Source organism: Carettochelys insculpta, chromosome 14, assembly GCF_033958435.1.
Source record: "Carettochelys insculpta isolate YL-2023 chromosome 14, ASM3395843v1, whole genome shotgun sequence".
NCBI classification, from domain to species: Eukaryota; Metazoa; Chordata; order Testudines; family Carettochelyidae; genus Carettochelys; species Carettochelys insculpta.
In genome coordinates this window covers 21,306,809-21,328,860 of record NC_134150.1, presented here as the reverse complement: position 1 = coordinate 21,328,860, position 22,052 = coordinate 21,306,809, and the positions used below count along the sequence as shown (strand labels likewise).

Sequence of the window (22,052 nt, the reverse complement as noted above, 5' to 3'; positions counted from 1 at the left end):
TCTCTGTAGTTTTAGAATTAAGTGAACATAGATTAGGAAGTTCCAAATTATTTTAAAAATTTGCATGTGAATGAAAAACATTAGATATAAATTGATCTTTTGTGTTTATATTTTTTTAATATCAGTCCAGAACATAATTATATGTAATTTGTTGCTTTCAAAATATATTAATGTATACGATACTGATGATTAACAACCAACATCACATATAACATACAAAGGTGTTTAATAAATCACACATATTGAATCAGAATAGTTTAGAGTTGTTCCATTGTTTACTAAATATGTGTTTCTACGGAGACACATACTGAACTAGAAAATAAATGGCAACGTTCTGTTGAGCAATCTTGCACCCAGAATATGAGCAGTGTTGAAGCTTAAATAGACATCTTAAAATATTATCTCCTCTTTTCCCTCAAATTTTAGTCACCGGAAAATATTTTCACTGATATTGTAAAACTAAAATGAAAACAAATAAAAATCCTTTGTTTGTTCAATACAAGTTTAATCTCTTGATATTACATGAATTGAAAATTTCCTTGATTATCTAAAAATGCAGTTGTCCAGACTTATTCCATATACCCTATTCCATCTGAATAACTGAATTTGACTCTGCATTGTATATTTTGAATGAGTTATGATTAATTTGTTCCTCTAGAGTCCACATTGTAGCACACATTCAAAAGAAATCTAATTGACAAAATGTGTAATTGAAATCAATTATTTCACTTTATGATTACAGATATCCTGATGTTGATTAAAACATGTTTTGCAAATTGGCATTTGCATCAACAATTTTACTGCAGATATTCCCTTTGAAGAAAACTTTTACATGTAGTGTTACTTTTTAATACAAGTCTTTGTTGAATATCAAACTAGCTATTATTTTAAATGGCTCTTCCCAGTTTAATCAGATTTCTCTATAATAATCTCCACAGGATGGCTTGATAGTGGAAAATATGCATGACCTACCTTACACTGTTTCTGTTGGGCCAGAAATAACTGCGGCAATGGCAGTCATTAGTGCTGCAGTGAAGCAGACCTGCCCACATCTCCCATTGGGGATCCAGATTCTGTGTTCTGCAAATCAACAAGCTGTAGCCGTTGCTCTTGCTGCAGGTAATAGAAATGATTCATAATTTGGTACTGGTAGTAGGTGTGGTATTTCCTCTCTGAAACTTGTATGCTAATATAGATACCTGCAAAGAGGAGACCAGAAGGACACAGATCCCTCAGTACTATCTCTCTCCTGAAAAAGCCAGAAGTGGGTTGAACAAAAGATGCCAACTTCATATTAAGAGATGATCACCTAATCACTGCTCCAGCAAGAGGCAAATAAAGATTAATTCAATCTCATATTTTGGGATACTCTTGTTATCTATGTAACTGTCATTTCATAAGTGAACAAAATGAATGTTTTGATGTGGCAATTAATAAGATTACTCAACCAAAATATTAAGCAATTTAAATTGTACTTAGAAAAATTCAACTTTCCTTGCTACATAAATCCTGTCAGAAACAGCAAGACTAACAAAAATTGTACTTTCCTTCTCCTCCCTGCTGAAAGTTGGGGAAAAACAATATGGCTATGTCTACACTAGCACCCCCGCTCCCCGAAAGGAGGATGCTAATGAGACACTTCGGGATATGCTAATGAGGTGCTGCAATGAACATGCAGCGCATCATTAGCATAATGGTGGCCGCAGTACTTCAAAAGTGCCGCTTTTGATCATGCACAGCTCGTCTACGCGGGGTCCTTTTCAAAAGGATCCCGCATACTTCAAAATCCCCTTATTCTTATTTGGTTATAGGAATAAAAGGATTTCGAAGTGTGTGGAGCCCTTTCGAAAAGGACCCTGTGTAGACAAGCCACACACAATCGAAAGCGGCACCTTTGAAGTGCCATGGCTGCCATTATGCTAATGAGACCCTGCAGTGAATATGCATATTCATTGCAGTGCCTCATTAGCATGTTCCAAAGTGTCTCATTAGCATCCCCCTTTCGAAAGGGGGGTGCTAGTGTAGACATAGCCTTGATGTTCCATATTTGTTTATTGATTTAAAGCTGATGACTGGATTAACACTGAAAGCTTGCATTGCCTTTCATTACCTTTAAGTTATGACACATGAGTCTCAGGTTATAACATCATGTTCTTTTCTAGCTTGCAAGTAGATTTTTCCATGATCTTTTACCATGTCTGTATTGCCTTTTTCATCTGTGCTTCACAACTCACACTGTTGCAGATAAGTTCTCAGGTTCCTTTGAATAACAGGAGTCTTTGTTAATTACAGCGTCGTGGTGAGTGGACAGTATATATATAATTTTTATAATACCATTTAAATGTTATTTTTACCAGCTTTTGTTTATACTGCTTTTATAATATTTTAGAAACTTCCCCTAATAATTTTATTCTTTTGGTTGAGAAAACACCATTCTTTCCCCCCATAATATTTTGAACAGAGTTGATCTAAATATCATTATTTTAATTTTAATATAAATGACAATAGAATCATAAACAACAAGAAGTACTGTGACAACTTAGAGACTAACATATAATGCAGGGCTTCTTGTTGTTTTTTTTTGAAATAGACTAACTCAGCTACCTCTCTGATAGCTGTCACAATAGAATCATAGAATCATACATCACTAGAACTGTAAGGGACCACAAGAGGTCATCGAGTCCATTTCCCTGCCCTCTTGGCAGCACCAAACACCATCTAGATCTTCCCCGACAGGTGTCTATCTAACCTGCTCTTAAATATCTTCAGCGATGGAGATTCCACAGCCTCCCTAGGTAACTTATTCCAGTGTTCAACCACCCTGACAGAAAGTTTCTCCAAATATCTAATCTAAACCTCCCTTGCTACAGTTTAAGCCCATTGCTCCTTGTCCAATCCTCAGAGGGCAAGGAGAACAATTTTTCTCTCTCCCAGGTACTTGAAAACCGCTATCAGGTCCCCATTGTCATAATCAAAATATTATTATTGGTGATTGAGTTTCTCTAGTCTTTTTTTAAGGTCACTTCTGGAAATAATGTGTACTGCATAGTATGGACCTTTCCATGTCCTTGATTGTGTGCATGCAAAACAAAGCTCACATACTCTTAGATAAGCTTAAAATCACGTCTCACATGTTAATGAGCACTTAAATTACTCTGACTGGTAGTTTGCATTGCACTTACCCAAATTGCCCATTCAGTAACAGTGTATTCACACATTTTTGCATTATCATTCATGGCCCTTTCTTTTGTAAGACCCACAAAACTAAAAATTAAAACACCATTCAAAAATGAAGACATGTATTAGAGTTACAGTTGTAATTTGAGTGAATTTCTTTCTGAAAATTGTATTTTTCTTTTTAAGGAAAATTTTATGGATAGAAGTGTTTTGAACTTCTACTGAATTTCTTTTTAACATTTAAAAAGCAAAACTGCATTTTTGCTGTAGATTTGGTTGGAAAACTAGCAAGCTCAGTCTGTTTTCATTGCTGCCCTAAAGCCGATAGGAAAAGCTATGACTTCAATAAAAATCAACTACCAAAATCCAGTTCTCTTTTAATTTTTAGGTACAGATTCCAGGTAGGGACATTTGATGTGCTTTGGTGCTTGTTAAAACATCAATTTATTTCATTTTAAAAACCTGAATTGAATGTGTTAGATTAACTAGAGTTCATTTAGGCACATGCAGTAGTACCAAAAGGAGAATATATTGAGGAAGAAATGTACTTCTATGACTTCCTCCTCGTTATTAGAGAGGGAAAGAATTCTTGAAGATACTTGTTAGAATTTTGCACATCTCTGCTGCTGTTCTGCATTACTTAGGGAATGGAGCTCTGAAGGACCTGGATTTAATGCCTTTCTTTCAACTCCTGTGAAAATGATTGTCTGAAGCTCAATGAACAGGAAAGGAAGAAGAAAGAGGGAATCACTGTAATCTGAAGAGCCTCTTTCAACAACTCTTCATTAAAGTAAATGCTGCTTTGTAGATACCAAATGTTTGGTAAGCATTTGTACAATGTTGCAGTAGTGACTTGATTGTGTGATGCTGCAGTTCTAATAGTCGATAGAGGTAACTGTTGATGAACAGAGCACTGCACGTTGCAGTCTGTTACAAAAATGCTTAAAGATGTGGCACTTGAAAAAGCAGATGCCACAGTAGCAATGTCACTTGTTATTATGCAGCCATTTTGTTCCCTTTGGGGACTATGTCTGTTTATTCTGTCGGTAGTAATATCTTTAAACAGGAATATGCAAGAAAACAGAAGTTGGTTTCTGGGGTGCCTACAGTGGGCATTAAAGCAAAAAAAAACAAAACTTTTTTTAATGGAAGGAAAACAGAAAAGGCACCAGCACTTGTTCCCTCATACAAGCATTTTTACATAGGTAAGGCATAAAGGAGAGATGAAATTTTAATTTCCCCCAATATTTTAAACTCCCAGGAATGATCAAATAGATATGACAATGCAATTATGTTTTTTTGAGTAAGAAAATTAATAGAGCCCCCACTTTCCTTTTTTAATTGTGTAAAAGTAATGGTCACAAAAGGATACATGAACTAAAGGAAGAAAGTCGATCATAAAATACACCTCCTTGATGGACCTGGGTTATTTATAGCCTTCTATATTTATTAATTCTACAACTCTGTAAAAGAGAGAGATCAACTGTAGGTTCTCAGTGGCTTCAGAGTTCCCAAACTTTAACCCTTCAGGCTGAAACTTACGCCAGGAAGTGCTTTTAAGCTGAATTGTTTTAGAAAGTTTCAGCAAAGTGGTTGAACTTTTTCCAAGAATGAGATTACAAAAATTAGTTTTAAGTGCGTCTTTTTAGATGTTCTAAAACAATTATTGCAACCAAGAGCGGCAGTCCTTCACCTCAGTCCCCATTGTTCCCCTCTGTTCCCAGCGCTAAAATGCTGCAAATCAGCTGGCAAGGGCAGCCGGGGGATCCGTGGGTCGCAGGTTGCCCACATCTATCTTTTTGAGCAAGGGCAACTTCTTTTGGAAGGATCCCCATTGTGTCAGGAACATGCTTTTCACTATTCCTTTGCAAAACTGCCCTAATTAGATCAAGTTATTAGCCACTGGAAAAAGGAAGTGGCAGTTTGCACATGCTCAGTAGGCAGTTGTTTGGTTCACTGCCAAGTTGTCCTAAGATTCTGTCTGTAGCTTAAACTCTTTAGCAGAATTTGTGAAGAGATTACCTGTGTAATCATCCCTGGGGAGTAAGCAAACATAATGCTCAGGGCACTTAGTAGAATTTTTACCACATTTGCTGCTCTGTGCTGCTCTGGCATTGAGCACCAGAACGGAAAGCAAGTAAACTGTCTTCCCTGTGTTCTCCATGCCTCTGTGCTGATGCGTAGGGAAAGGAATGACAGGTGGTTGTGGCTTGCAAGAGGTAAGAGTGGGGAGAAGAAGAGAGCAGGAGCTGGAAAGTAGCAAAGGGAACTCTGAGTGATAGGAGCTGGGGAAAGCAGAAGGTCATGGAAAGGAGTTAGGAGCAGAGGCAGCTGGGGTGGAAGGGTCTGTAACTTACAGAGCTAAATGCTGCTCCACAACCCAAAACTGAACTTCAGAGCCCCAAGTCTCTACATCCCTCTGATCGCTGGTAATAGCTGTGAAATCCACTGGCAACATGTGTTTCACCCCGCTCCAGTAACTGATCCAGACAGTCAGCTTGCTATGGCTGTCAGTTATTCTGTTAGCTCAAGCCTTGTGGTCTGTGCTGTGGATCTAAAGCAGGGATGTCCAACTTTTTTTCATTGGGGGCCACATGGCAATTTTTATGTTTTCTGGGGGGCTGAACACAAAATAGCCCAAAACCACCACCCCCAGCTTAAACCCCTTGCGGTGTCAAACTGCACCCCCCCCCCCACACAGCCCAGACTTAGACCCCCCCCCCACCAGCCCCAAACTACCCTTAGCCCCACGCTTAGACCCCTTGCAGCCCCAAACCGCTCTTCTGTCAGCCCCTCACTTCAGCTGGGGCTCTACCCCACAGGGCTGGCAGTGGCTCAGTGCTCTGTCCGCTGGGGTTCTGCTGCCAGCCCCTTAGTCCAGCTGCAGCTCTGCCCCAAGGGCTGGCAGTGGCTCCGTGCCCTAGCTGCCAGGGCTCTGTGGCAGCTCGCCCTGGACAAATAGGCTCCATGAGCCAGATTCAGGTCCCTGAGTTGCCTGTTGGACACCCCAGTCTAAAGGTTCAAACTCTTCTGTTGACCCAAGTTTGAGGGTCAGGCAGTGTGAATCCATGCAATCGAGTATTTGTTTGAGGATTTTTTTCCATCAGGAAATATTTTTTTAATGAAAACATTTTTCATTTTTTTTCTGGAAGTATGTGATCATGTAATTGAAGTCTAACATAATCCATATGTAAAAGGGGGCCTGTGCAACCTTAATTATGGTATTTCCTAACCTTTGCTTGCTTAACTTTACCTTGTTTTAACGTATGATTTTTTTAAAAGGTAAAATATAGTAATATATGTAAACAGACATGGAGATAATATAGTGGTGTGTAGTTCACCATTTTCTTGTTTAGAGAATATCTTTAGGCCCAATGCATTTTCACATTATTAAAACACACTCTTATAAGCCTGGCTTTGTAGATACAGACTAACGCATCTATCTGTCTGAAACCTATCTATCCTCATCAGAACATCTTCATTCTCTTCTGTTTTAGAAGACTAAAATGCTCTCTGTGGAGAAGAAAGAACTGCTGTGTCTGAATTTGTTTGCTAGAACTAGTACTTAGCTGGTTCATTATTAACAGGTGTACCATTATTAAGAGGTGTACCATGTGTTCTTACCATGTTTTCCTGTTTATAGATCCTGATTTAATTATCTGCATCTATTTGAGGCTTTCATAGAGTAATGCATATAACCAGCTCTCAGGAACATTTGTGGAACAAAAATACATGTATTGCCTTCTTGTGATCAGCAAAGAGCCCTGGACATATTTTTGTATGTGCTCAAGACATTCATTACATGATCACCATGTTTGGATTAGCTCTTCCACATGTCAGCCTTTACTAGCTGGGCAGTGTGTCCAGTTTCGTGACAGTAAACATTGCATTCACTTGTACAAGTATCTACCACATTCCATACCCCAGTGCTGTTTGTTGTTGTTGTGCTGTTCCTCCTAGCATGGTTCATAACTAGGGTTTTGTTGGTTGTTTTTTTTTTTTTGTAAACTTGCAAACACCTTTTAAAAGAAAGAAAGAAAGGAAAGGAAAAGAAAAAAAGTGCTAGCCCTACCAGTGAGCAGGCCAGGTTCTTACTATTAGCTAGAGCAGTGATGGACAATAAGCTAGAGGCTGTTTACCAAGGTTAGTTCCTGACAGGCCGCCAGCACTTTATTTACTTGCATGTCTGCATGTATGGCTGCTCCTGTTGGCTAAAGATTGCTTTTCCAGCCAATGGGTGCTTCAGGTGGTGGCAATGCAGGTAAATGAAGCATTGGCATCCTGCCAAGGGCTAACTCTGGTGAACTGCATGCAGTCCACAGGCTGGTTATTGCCCACCACTGAGCTGGATCATTGTTTCTCAAAGTGGGCTGTGGGCTCGTGCGCCTGTACTGCTTTGTTTATCTAAAGCAAGGATTCCCAACCTATGGGTCAGGTCCCAAGTATGGGTCACCATTAGATTTCGTAAGGGTCGCTGCCTGGGCAGGTCTGAGCCTCAGGTGGCTCTTTTGAGGAGCCATTTGCAGCTCCTGCTGCTACTCACTCTTCCAGCTCTCAGTCCCTGCCCTGCCATGCTGAAATTGAACTCAGTTTAATTGGTTTAACAGCTGGAAGTCCCATTTCAGCATGGTGGGGGAGGGAACTGCCCACACTGCAGGTGGGGGGGAAAAGAGTGATGCCAGCTCACTGAAGGACTTGCAAGGGACAGCAGTGGCTCTCATGTGAGGTAAGGGGGGGCGGTGTTTTGGGACTGCGAGGGATTTAAACTTCGTGGGGGGTGGTGAATCAAGATTTATAAAAAATAAAATTTCCAGGGGATAAGCTCCCCTCCTGCCCCACCAGTTTTGAATTGCCTTGGGTCACAAAGTCATACCAAATTGTCAGAACAGGTCACCATCTCAAAAAGTCTGGTAACCGCTGATCTAAAGGCTTGTTAACCGTGGAGCATTGCAGCTCCCATTAGCCCCAGTTTGCTGTTCCCAGCCAAGGGGAGCTGCAGGAGGCAGCATGGCTACAGACCTTCTAGGTGAACAAAGTAGTGTGGGCCTGCTAGCAGCTGTCTCAAAAGGACCCGTGGTCCCCTTTGGAAAACACTGAGCTATAGGGATGATCAAAACTATGTCTAGTGATCTGACGACAACAGCTCTTGCCTTTTTTTACTGTGATGCTAAATATACTTCTCTGCACTAATATTAATCAAGATTTCAGCCATTCTGAAAGAGATACTTAGTCTGTATGCCGACAACATTAAACTTTTTAACGAACTGAGTCATCACCACTACCAGGTGCCAGCACATAGAAGAAATAAATACGTGGATGAAAAACAGCTGACTGGTGATTAATCCAGGGAATAGTGAATTAATGCTGAAAGGATGAAGGAAGGGGTTTGAGAAGATACTGGAATATTGACACTGTCCTCTGCTGAGAATATCCGTCTCTGATTATCCCAACAGCATTAAGTATTTTGGACTCTTCACTGCTTAAACAGGCAGTTGGCAAAAGGGATATTCTTCTTTCATCAGAAACTAATCAGGAAATCACCCTTTCCTATCTGAAGGACTGGATGCCACTGAAGTTTGCGCAGCTTCTCTCTGCAGAGATAGACAGCTGCAGTTCACTCCATGAGGGGGAAGTGCACACAACTATCAACTTACATAACTGGAAGTTTATTATGCAGATCAATCTTTGAGTGATAAACTGTCATTTATGCACATGGCCTTTAATAAGTTAGGCCCACTCTGTTCTTGGGGTAATTTTTCACACCAGAACCTACCACGACTGCCAATTCCCTAAGGATGAGGAAGTCAGTAGGATTCAGGGTGCCTTTCTGAGGGACTGGGGATAACATTCTCACTATCAGATCCTTTCTTTTGAACCCCAGGGGGGATGGCTCAGTGGTTTGAGCATTGGCCTGCTAAACCTAGGGTTGTGAGCTCAATCCTTGAGTTCAAATAGATTTTTTTAAAAAATAAGTAAATGGTGCTTGTTCCTGCCAAGAGGATAGGGGACTGGACTCAAAGACCTCCTGAGGCCCATCCCAGTTCTGAGAGAGGTGTGCATCTCTATCTCTTACAGCAGTGACAAAATGAGGTGGAGACGGACAATTTTCAGGAGACAAAGCAGAAAGCAATGTCAACTAGGGCTTGTGCCTTAGTTCCCCATCTGTAAAGGTGTGGATATGACAGGGTGGACTACTCACCACTGGATGGCACCATCTCTGACAGTTCTAGTTTGTTTGGTTAGGCCAGGGCTCCTTGCGGTGATTGTACCCAGTTAACTTCTCTGTAGCTCCTCTGTTGCTCTGGGGAGCCATAGCTGTCCTCCTGACTCACCCCTCCAGCCAGGCCACTGCCATGTTTTCTTTTTGAGGTGGATGAATCAAGGTTCCCGCTCTCCAGCAAGTCTCAGGCAGTCTTCTGCTTCACTGCCTCACAGTGCCACACCTGCCACAGCTGGCAAGGTTACCCAGGCCCACCCACTACTCAAGATTAGGCTCAAGGATCCTCTAAACAGCAGCTAAGGTCCATTCCCTGTACTCTGCTGCTGTTCCCTGAGCTGCTTCCGTACCTACTGGCCTTCCCCACTTCTCTGGCTTTCTAGGCAACTTGTTTCTTCAGCCACTCAAACATTTCTCCCTACTGCCCCTGCTGTTTCCTTCTGCTTGTCTGTTGTAGAAGCCTGGCCTGTCTATTGCTGTGACCTTCTCTCTAATTAACTGCCTCGAACCCCATTTGCATCCTAATTATCAGATTGGCTCCACTTGGTCCAACTCAGCTCTTGCACCAGCAGTGTGGGGGTACACACTCCATTGCAGAGGATAATAGCACTTTCTTACCTCATGGGGTATACGTGCCAAAGAGAGAGAGGTTCTCAGACACTACCTTGCTGGACATCATATAATTACCTTAGATCAGTGGTCTCCAACGTTTTTGTGCCCAAGATCACTTTTTAAATTTAAGAGCAACTCAGGCTCTACCCAATCCCAAAGCCTGCTCTGCTCATGCCATTCTCCCTCTGTCTCGTTCTCCCCATAGCCTCACACTGGGCTGGGGCAGAAGGTTGGGTTCAGAAGGGGGTGTGGGCTCTGGTCTGGGACAAAGTAGTTCTCAGTGTGGAAGGGGCTCTGGGCTGAACCTGGGACCGGGGAGTTAGGTCAGTGTTCCCGCTCATCTTTTCCATCCACGTGTTGATTTTTCTCTCTCCGTGTGCAGAATACTTTTTTAAGTGTGCATCAAGATGAACTTATATGCCCACCATTAGTAACAAAAAACCTGGCTGTGGGCAATCTGCTAATCGTCTGGGCTGCATTTCATCTTTTCTCAGCAGCTGCACAGGTGCACTGCTTACAGGAAACACTGGTTGGGGAGCAGGAGGGGATGAGGGGCAGAACTGGGAGGGAGGGATTTGGGGTGGAAGAGGGGGCTCTGGGCTGGGACTGAGTGGTGGAGTGCAGGAAGGATATGGGGTGCTTGCTCTAACAGGGGGCTCAGGGTTGGGGCAGGGGCTTGGAGTACATGGGGGGGCTGGTTCTGGGAGGGGACTCAGGAGTTGGGGTGCAGGAAGAGGTATGGGAGCTGGCTCTGGGAGGGGCTCAGTGGTGGGCAGAGGCTTGAGATACACAGGGTGTATAAGGAGGTTGGTTGTGGGGCGGGGGGCTCAGGGCTGGGCCAGGAGCTTAGGGTGCAGGAGTGGGCATGGGGGCTCACTGGGAGGGGGCTCATGGCTTGACCAGATGTTTGGGGTGCAGGTGGGTGTATGCAGGGCTAGCTCCAGGAGATTGCAGCTTGGGCGTTGGAGGAGAAATGCTGGTCCGGTATAGCTGAGTCTCCTGGACTCACATTACTCCTTATCTTAATGCTGTGGAGCCTTTCAAAGCCTGCTCATTGAAGGGAGTGGCGCTTGCCTTTGCTGGCCCTGGGCCCGTGCTGCTCCTGCAAGGGCCTAATGTACCCCTGTGGTCGGGGGGGGACTGATAGAATTGCCAGGACCCTGAGAGTGAGGGAGCTGCATCCTGACATGCTGCATGCTCCCCGCCCCCCCCAACCCTCTGACCCACCTGGAGTGTGATGCCTGGGACTCTGGAAGCAATTTAAAGTGCCCAAGGTTCCAGTCACCACTGCTGCTGTTGTAGCAGTGGTGGTGGCTGGAAGCCCTGGGCCCTTTTGGATTGCTAGGCCTCATGGCAGTTGCCCTCTTTGCCTCCCGCCCCCACCTCCCCATCAGCAGGCCTGCAAGCTGCCCCTTTCTGCAGGAACCAACCCTGCAGCTCCCATTGGCCACAGTTCCCCATTCCAAGCCAATGGGAGTTGTGGGGAGCTGTGCTGACAAGCAGGAGCAGTACATGGAGGCCTCTGCCCTGCCCAGGCTAGGGAATCATGTTGGCTGTTTCTGGGAGGGACTTAGGGCTGGGGCAGGCAGGGAGCCTACCTTAGCAGCAGCCCTTTTACACTGTGATGGACTAGAAAAGTCTCCAGGATTGACCAGTCAATCATCATCGACCAGTTGGTGACCACTTCATTAGATAGATTCATCCTGTTCCTGTACTTCTTCACAGACAAACTTTATAAGTGATGTGAGGTTGGTACACTGGAAGGGGAAATAATGCCTGAGGGAAAGCGAAAAAATGAAAGTAACTGCTTTAAATCATGCCTTGCAGTACACAAAAGTTTAAGAGCTACCATTTGATGAGTGTTTTCCCACACAAGCAAAACTCCCTTTTGATTTTAATAGGCATTGAACACCTATAAGGATTGCAGGGACAAGTCTCTAAATTTGACCAATTTTAAATAAAAAACTGAAGAAATTATTAGAGAGTGGTTTTCTATGTACAGATTTTACATTTTAAAATCAAAGACTGTATCTTAATTGCAATATCTGGCCATCCAGCTAGGGGATTTTTCCTTGTAGCGGGCATGGGACATACAAAGTGTGTGGGGAATGAGTGGCCTGTTTGTGAATGTTAAGTTTGTGTTGCTTTTATTACATGCCCTGTACCCAGTGACCACAGTGATGGGTTGCACTAAAAATTGTTAACACAAGTTTTAACTGGGCTTGAGAAGAGACTTGTGCCGGGGAACCTCTGAACACTGTACGAGAATAAACTCAAATGTAATAACAGGATGAAATTTAAAAGAAATGTAATTTCTCTTTTTTATAGTTTAATTTCCCTTTTATAGTTCAATTTCAATTTTTTCCCAGATCTTGATTTTATCCGAGTTGAAGGGTTTGTTTTTTCCCATGTCGCTGATGAAGGGATTATAAATGCCTGTGCAGGAGACCTGCTAAGATACCGAAAACAAATCGGGGCACAGCATATTCAGATTTTCGCTGATATTAAAAAGAAGCACAGGTAAATGTGAGCACTTTTTATGCATGTGTTAGTGCAAAAGTGATCTGATGTTCATTTTACATACATCTTATTAATTGCTCAGAAAGTGAATATTGGCAGAATTTTACTGCTCACGCAAGGTCCTGCAAAACTATTGAAATTGTACCGATAAACTGCACCTTTCTGCATCTGTGGAATTTGCGGTTATTTAACTTTCAGAATTGTTAATGTCTTGTGTCTGATATAAGGTGATGCTTTATATAATTTAGATATATCTCCTTGTTATGTTTTTAAATAAATCAAGTGTCATGAGGTTAAGCATCTAAAAATGGCCATTTGAAGTTATGTGGGTGGCTCCCAAATGTTACACATTCATACCATGAGATTTTGCCACATTCAAAGCTCTTATCCCTTTTCCCCCCACTCTAATATTGGCTTCTTCAATTTTAAATCAATGCTATATGAAGATATGGAGCGTGTTTTATGATTATCAGACAGCAGCATCTTCTGACAGCTTTGTGAATTCCAACTGATGTTTCATCACAATTGTCACATAGTCCTTTCGATTATTAGATGTTTCTTTGGAATTCAGTTCAGGAAAAGAGAGAACCAAAAAGCTGTGTGTATTGTACATAAGTAGCTTGAATTCAAGAAATATTTGTGTGTAGGGTGTAGGAAAAGTCACAGAAATTGCTAGGTTTCAGACATAATAAATATACAATTTTTTAAAAAGAAACATTTCATTATAATAAATGAAACAGTGCATAATTGTCAACATAAACTTAAGCATTTTCTTCAGAGCATTTCTTTCTAACTTCATTTCTGCATATTCTGAACATCCATGTGATGATATTGCTTCTTCTGAGAAGACTCAGAATATGGAACTTGGAGCATGTATTCTCATTTTTGTCATATGAAACACTAATATTTTAGAATATACACTGCACTGTTCAAGTTTGATGTAGTGTGGTGTTTCTTATTTGCTTAGTTAATAGGGGAAAGGAGAATGTCATCTAATTAGTTTATGGGAAACAGTTATTCACAGGGATTATTGATCTAAAGGGCAGTGGTTAAAGGACAGTGGTGTTATTAGGGAAAACAGCTACAAATTGCCTGGCACCAAAAATTATCAGTATCTGATTCTCAAACTTGACAAACTATTTCCCAGGTTACCTTTTGTTACTAGCTTTAAGGATTTCCATTTCCTTTCAACCTGTTTTTCCCTTCCATATTTTTACACATGCACAACCTCATCAAGACACTGACATCACAATGACCTTCCTTCTTGTTGTAAAAAGTAGTTTGGTGTTCCTTTTATAGCACAATCACACTGCTGGAGTGGTCACAGTAGAGTGATTATGCCAGAAGAGGAGCTGCCTCTCAAAATGACATGGTTCACCCAGAAAGAAAGACGCTAGTCCCAGGATGACTGGTGTTTCATGCCTAGTGCTGTGCACTGTCCTACCAGGCTATCATATTACTGTATCATGTTGTCTTTCTTAACTATCATACTTCCTGATTCTATAGCACAAAAGATAAGGGAAAATTGTAAATGTAAAAATTGATGTTTCAGAGGTTAAAACAATTTAAAATTTGGAAGCTGTCTAAAGCTGAAGTTGCTGTAGATTTAGGTCTCAGAAAAAGAAGCTGATTTATACATCTTACTGGCAGGTAAGCATCTGACTTTTCTCAAAATTTGAATAGTACATTTTTGGATGCATGAAGCAACTACCATTTGAAGATGGTAGCTTCACTCATTTTTTTTTTCGACAGACAGCTATGCAGGGTATAGTGCATGCTAATGACTGCAAGTTAGTACTTTTTGTTGACCTTTATGAAATGGTGATGCTCTTAGTCCAGTCCTAGATGACAAGGGCCAGATTTACAGACAAGGTGAGCAGCTACAACTCCACTTGAACTCAGGAGAGTTCAGCATCTATGAAAATTAGGCACTCGGTAAACACACTGCCACCTCGTTTGGTACTCTGAGTGACATTCACACATTTAGCCATCATGGTGTAGACAGGGTGAAATCCAGACAAGGAGAGCAATGTGTTAGGACCTACGGTGGCCAAACATTGTGTTTTTAATTTCCACTTTGAAAAAGGGTACTTATCGTCAATACAGATAACACTTACAAAGCCAGTCGTCAGTTGTTCTGACAACAGGGGACTGGAGTACAGTCATGGATTTGTAAGAAAAAGTATCAATATTAAACAAGTGGGATAGCAAGTATGTGTGCAGAAAGTAACAAGTTGTTTCTGCTGCTTACAGTGCTCACGCTCTGACAGCAGATGTCAGTATATCAGAGACTGCTAAGGCTGCTGAGCTCTTTCTTGCTGATGGGATTGTATTGACTGGCACAGCTACTGGAATGTCGGCAGATCCTAAAGCACTGAAAGGTGAGAGCTGTCACAGGAAGGTCGGGCAACAACTAGTGGTGAAGCATCTCCAGGACTAATACAGAAAGGGATCGATACATGCTCTGTTCTAAAAACAGTGAAACTTTCTTTAACTGTGTAGTTCGATTCAGTCTAGCACAAAACTTAGTGGTTTGGGTTCTGGTTGGATATAAAATACTGTGTTTATAAAAGCAATTTTTATGTAATTAAATTTAATGTTATTGTGAACATTGGGAAGTATTTTTTGTAAAGTTAAGGCTGTGTCTACGCTAGCCAAAAATGCAAATGGCCATTTTGAAGTTTACTAATGAAGCACGGAAATACATATTCAGCACCTCATTAGCATGCGGGCGGCCACGGCACTTCGAAATTGGCGCAGCTCGCTGCCGTGCGGCTCGTCCAGACGGGGCTCCTTTTCTAAAGGACCCTGGCTACTTCGAAGTCCCCTTATTCCTACGAGCAGATGGGAATAAGGGGACTTCGAAGTAGCTGGGGTCCTTTCGAAAACACGTCTGGACGAGCCGCGCGGCGACGAGCCGCGTGGCAGTGAGCCGCGTCAATTTCGAAGTGCTGCGGCCGCCCGCGTGCTAATGAAGCGGTGAATATGTATTTCCGCGCTTCATTAGTAAAGTTCGAAATGGCCGTTTGCATGGCAATTTTGAAGTTTTTGGCTAGTGTAGATGTAGCCTTGTAAGTGTTACTTATATTGGCATCTGATAAGAAAATGAGGACTCAGTTTCTACATTATTTTAATTTGAATGAGATTTGTCATAGCCTAGTTGTTAGCTGCTTTTATTTTTATTTTAAAGTAAAAAAGGCCATCTTGAAATACTTCACTATTAACATGGAAAGAATATTTATAATTAATTTCTCACTCTGAAACTAGTATTCCAAGTTTTCATATAAATATATAGAACTAAAACAAAGCCCTTGCCAAAGAATAGATAAGATAACATGTTAGCCCACTATTAGGTAAATTGCAGTGGAAAGTTGGGTTTGTTTGAAGATTGGCCTCTGAAAATAAATGGATTTTCTGAGTATTTAAATAAAAATTGTTTCATGACCCAGAACCTCCTGAAAATGATAATGGGTCTGAGAGACCTATCATCCACCTCCTCAGATTAGTTTTTAGTTTTTCCGTCTATCTGGGATTTATGTATACATGCCAGTTTTACTTTCTCTTTCTGGGTCAAAAGAAGGGAGAGATGGAAAAATGACACAAAGTACACTCCTTTGGTTGCTTTCACTTTTGTGTCATGAATATAACAAACCTAGTATCCTGAGTTTGCTTTGGTTGGGTCACAAGCCTAAGTGCTGAGATTTTTGTGACAGTACGGCAGTCCCTCATGTAAGAGGGCTGGTAATTTTGTATTGTTAATTGGGGAGGAACCTGGTGAAAAATCAGTATCCTGAGGTAGGAAATGACAATTTAATCACATCAATATTGGTAACCTCCTAAAGGAATCAGGCCTGTAGTACAAAGTTGAGTGTTGGTGTGAGTGGGTTTTGTATTTCACAAGGCCTGTGGTGTTAGAACTACTATGTTACTGTGAAGACTTTAAGTGTAAACAAAAGTGCCCACCTTTCATCATGGTACAAAATGTATAATTTAAAGCAATTAATGCCAACTTATACTTTGATCTGATCACTTGAACTGAAAAGGGACTTGAGATTTTGCTCTGTCCTTTTTTCAGCTTTGTTATGCAACAATGCAGAAATGCTAGTGCCTTTGTCTCTGCTATATTGAATTGAATTTGAGGTAGGAAAGAAGTGTTTCTGTCAAACAAGGAAACTATGTAGAGAGGCTAGAATTTTATTTTTAGTTTGTGTAGATAGCTTAATTCAAGATTCTCAGTTGTGATGCTTTGCCATGCCCAAAGGCTCTTCCACATTATATGCTGGGGAATCTCTCTCATGTATTAACCTCTGTAAATCTGGTATAGATGACTACAAAGATGTGACTTTACCTGTTTATGGGTGCAAGCAAGCAGGTTTCTCTGAGGCAGATACCAGTCCATTCTGCACAGTAGCTGGTGCACACTGCTTTCACAGTTAGAGATTATTGGCCTCCATATAGTGACCATACCCAGCTACTTCAGTTCTACGAAGTACCTAAGCAGCATTGTCTTGGAAATAAGGAATCCAAAGTCCCTTCTGCTATTGCACTGTCACTTCCAGGCCATTGAGAAGCAGGCATTAGAATGCTGAGCAATTTATGTTGCACTTAATTTCTTCTCAAATAGTGTACTACATTGCTATTTGAGACTTCATCTTTTATCGAGGCAAAATTATAGGATAAAATCTTCTATGATTTGTTACTTCTTTAGATTGGTCCAAGTCCAAGTAGCTCAAAGTTTGCTTTTGGAGGAGAGATGTTTTCAGTTTTAGATCGCCGGTTCATATCCCGCCCAGTTTGGAAGAGCCTAAAACCTTTTTACTCTCTGATGACTGTTTGATGAACTATGAGAAATGAGTTATCGGTCACAGTCCAGTAACCACTGGACACTTGCCCATATCCCAAAAACCATGAGCATAGTTGGTAATGATTTGCACCTTTCTTGCATTTGTTTGCAGTAGGGACATGGAAACCAATTTAGCCTTCTGCACATGCGTGGTTTGTTTAGGTTGGGGTGGAGGCATATTGCTGCTACCCATGTTGTACCTGTTCTGTAAATAAAGACAGGACTTCTGTATCTAATCTGCACCTTTTACAAGCACTAAGCACTATGATAAAAACACTCTAAATTAAAATAACAAAAATGTGTTACGGTGCTGCATGTACCATAAACACAGTGGTATGTATGATACCATGATTGTTGCAAATGAAAAAACTGTTGATGCATTGCATAGTTTTACACTGTTGTTTTAAACCTATGAGGTTTTGACCTATTTTTCATGCAGCTTGTGCATATAATTCATAAATTTGCATTAGGCTTTGCAGCTTAACATTGTTTCGTCTGTCATGTATGCAGCTATACTGTGAAAAGAAAGAGCATAGTGCCCTCTAGTTATTGTCATGGAAGCAGAGTCTAAGTGTAATTGTATAAAACTTTGAAGTCTTGTGACATAGAATTCATCATCACAGAACTAGCCACTTTTTTTCGTCTATCTGAAAAAGTACGGTAGCTTGAGAAGTTAGCTTATAAACAAGGTTTTAAGTTGAGACAATTTTATATGCAAAAATATACTCCACTGATTCCTGTAAAATTCTGTTGCCTATTTAAAAAGTTTGATTTTGTGCAGTAGTGTAGCGAGAGACTTATTTAAAAACACCAAAACATAAACTATTTGAAATGGACCAACTTTATGTCTTTGTATATGAAAGTATCTGTTTAAAATAATTTGAATGACTTTTTATACTAAAGTCAATTTGGTAACCAAATATAATGCCACATTAGGCAGTCAGAACAGTGAGGTGTTTCCTGTCCTGGCACACTCTGGCTAGCTCCAGCTGCTGCACAGGAATGGACAGATTTATATCAGGAGGTCCACTTCACACACACTGCCTCAGGACGCTTGAATCCTTTGTTATTTAAGGATGCCTTTGGGGTAGCTCCTGTCAGTTTTCATTACCTTAGCCTTTGCTTCTTAGGGTTTCTCTCAGGCCCCAGCTTAGATCAGTGGCAGGCAGCCTGTGAGCCGCACATGGCTCATCATTGTAAGCCATTGTTAGGCTGTTCAACAGGTATGGCCAATCTCAGCTCCCATTGGCTCAGAAAGGGGAACCATGGCCCGTGGAATCGCTGGTGGATGCAAGGTAAACAACCTGCCTGGTGGCCTGCCTGCAGCTTACCAGGAAGAGCTCTGTGCAGCCCACAGATTGCAGGTTGTGCGTCACTGGCTTAGATATTCTGCTCTTCCTGCATGATCAGTTTATTTATTTGACATAATATAATCATATAGGCTACGTCTACACTAGCACACTACGTCGAAGTAGCCTATTTCGAAGTAAGAACATCGAAATAGGCTACTTTGACGTGTATCGTCTATGCATCCTCCAGGGCTGGTGCCATCGACATTCAACATCGTAGTAGCGACAGAGAACGTCGAAAGGAGCCGCCCCGGAAGGAAATGCAGAGCGTCCACGCGCACAAGTGCTCCCTGTCGAAATAAGGGGCCAGCAAAGCCCCAAGCTGTTCCCTTAAAGGGCCCCTCCCAGACACACTCAGCCTGCACAGCACGAGATCCGCAGAGCCAACAACTGGTTGGAGACCCCATGCATGCAGCATGGATCCCCAGCTGCAGCAGCAGCAGCAGCAGCCAGAAGCCCTGGGCTAAGGGCTGCTGCACGGGGTGACCATAGAGCCCCGAAGGGGCTGGACAGAGCATCTCTCAACCCCACAGTTGATGGCTGCCATGGAAGACCCTGCTATTTTGAAGTAGCAGTACGCGGATCGTCTACACACGCCCTACTTTGACGTTGAACGGATGGGATGGGAATAGCGATTTCGACGTTTAGCTGCCTAACGTCAAAATAGCACACGGCGCGTGTAGACGCGATACGTGCTATTTCAACATTGTGCTGGCTACTTTGAAGTAGCCGGCTGGTGTAGATGCACCCATAGTGTGTACAGTGTGTCATGCACTTTTCATAAAAACAAATGCAGACTTATTTGATGTGCCTAATTTAGGGCAAGTCTTTGCTTAAAATTGTGTTCTACTGGGTGATGGGCTTGTTCTTCTATTTAAATTATGTGACAAATGGTGCTTGCCTTAGATGGAAGAATGCTAGCACATCTGACCTGGGACAAGCTTCAGCAGCATTTGTGTAGGTAGTTCTTCTCTGGGTGAAGCAGAAAGGCAGTAAATAGTTATTCCTGTGGCATCATTATCAAGTTGCACTTATGAAACTTTTAAGTAAATAACATTTTCTTGCAGAGTATTTTTTGTTATTTTACTTGTGTATCCTTTCAGTTAGCACCCTGCTGGTTTAACCACCTATCATCATCACCCATGGGCTCAGCGCCCGTTGGTGTCTGATGCCTCTCACTATTTCCTTCCATCTTTCCCTATCCAGGGCAGAGTGGCTTAGTTTCTGTAGACTAGCTCTGCACCAATCTACTACATCATCTATCCATTCTCTGTGAGGTCTGCCTCTCCTACTCGAACCATCTGTTATGCCAAATACTAGGGTCTTGATTTTTTGTTTGTCGTTCATTCTGCAAATATGTCCAAATAGTTTGTAGCTTCCATTTTATAACCTTCTGCAGCAGGTTCTCTTTCGGCTGTATCTTCCTATATAGTTCCTTATTGGTGACCTTCTACATCCATCCTATTCTCAGAATCTTTCTATAACAACTCCTTTCGAACGCCAATGTTCTTTTCGAATCTTTCATTATCACCCATGTCTCACATCTGTACAACATGCTGCTGAATACACGTTTTCAAGATGCCCATCTTCCTTCTTAAGCTAATTGCTTTGCTTTTCCAGATCTTATCTATCGCCTTCCAACTCACTCTTGCTTTCGCCATTCTAGTCACTGTTTCCTTCTTACAGTCTAGATCATACGTTATGTTGCTCCTCAGATATGTGAACTTCTCCACATTTTCTAGTTCAATACCATCCACGCTGATCTTCTTTCCTATTTTCTTATCTCCAAATACCATTTTTTGTTTTATCAATGTTCATAATCAGTCCATACCGCTTTCCTTCTTCGTTTAACACCCGCACCGTTTTCGCTACCTTCTCCTCATCTTCCTCAATAAGTATATCATCTGTGAACCTCAAGTTAATTCTTTTCCCATGCACAGATATCCCTTCTACCACTTCCTTGATCTTGGCCATTGCTTTCTCCCGATGTGCGATGAAGGTACTTGGCGATATTGGATCTCCTTGTCTTGTACCTCTACTTGTTTTAAACCAACTTCCCAACTCCCCGCATGTTCTCTCCGCTGCCTGTGCATTATCACTGATATCTTTCAATCACCGTATTAATCTGCTGTTCAGTCTGTATGACTCCAACATCCCCCCCAGTCACTTTCTGATCTATGCTGTCAAATGCCTTTTGAAAATCGACGAAGCAAGTATATACGTTTTTGTTCTTTCATCGAGCTTTCTCCACTATCAGTCTTAGTGCCAATATCTGCTGTATGTTACTTCTGTCTTTTCTGAACCCTGCTTGCTCATCTGCTATATGTTCTGCTATCTGTGATCTTAATCTCTCAGTCAGTATCATCATCAGCACCTTACCTGGATGACTCCTTAGGGCAATCGTTCTGTAGTTCTTGTACTCCAGCGTACTTCCTTTCTTGAGTATTGTCACTAGCACAGATCTTGCCCATTCCTTAGGTGCCTTCCCTTCTTTCCATGCTATATTACATAGTAGGTGTATTTCCTGAATCATGCTTTCTCCGCCATATTTGATCATCTCTCCCGTGATCTTATCATTTCCAGGGCTCTTGTTGTTGTTTAGTCGTTTCACTAGTTTTTCTACATCCTCCTTTGAAATATTGGTCTCGTTCTCGATGCTTGGGGGATATATCTCTTTCAATTCTTCAGTCAGTCTCTCTGAGACACTCTGGTCCAACTGTGCTTTGTATAGATCAGTGCAATATCTCGTCCATCACTGCACAATCTTCTCCCTATTCATGAGTACTTCTTCGTTCTCATCTTTGATGCCATCTGCTTCAGTTGCCATTTCCTATTAATATTCCTAATTGTCTTATATTAACCACCTATGCCAGCTCTCTATCACCAAGTAAAGCAATTTTTATATGCCTGTCAAGGTCAAAAATAATGCTCTACACCAGTGGTTCCCAGCCTTTTCACTAGTGTAGACCCCCAGTCACATCCCTTAACTGTTTGCAGAACCCTGTCAAAGCCAATTCTAGCTGCAATGTGCTTCATTAAATAAAAAACGAAACCACAACATAAATTTTCAGCGGTTAATATTATTGAAAGATATTTAAACTAAAAATAATTATTAACTGTAGTGTTGGAATTTATTTTAGACTTACGTTCTATGATCATTTTTATGTATCTTTTTTTTTTTTTTTGTCACGGACCCAGTGCAATCCCTTCGCGGATCCCAGGTTGGGAACCACTGCACTGTACACCATTTCCTCTGAGAAAGCAAGTAGAGCATCCAATCCTGCAAGACACTGTCACTTTTCTGAGACTCAATTTGAAGTTAATGCTGATAGAA

At 41.6% G+C, this 22,052-nt stretch overlaps 1 protein-coding gene across 2 annotated transcripts in view; it reads left to right on the top strand.

Moving 5' to 3' along the window:
* The window catches only part of LOC142020493 (uncharacterized protein F13E9.13, mitochondrial-like), a 42,387-nt gene that overhangs the window by 13,806 nt on the left and 6,529 nt on the right, over window positions 1–22,052 (top strand). For both annotated transcript variants that reach the window (XM_075008341.1, XM_075008342.1), the window contains exons 4-6: window positions 939–1,119; window positions 12,376–12,526; window positions 14,780–14,907. In XM_075008341.1, coding sequence (XP_074864442.1) covers window positions 939–1,119; window positions 12,376–12,526; window positions 14,780–14,907 — 460 coding nt within the window. The remainder of the gene's footprint in view (window positions 1–938; window positions 1,120–12,375; window positions 12,527–14,779; window positions 14,908–22,052) is intronic.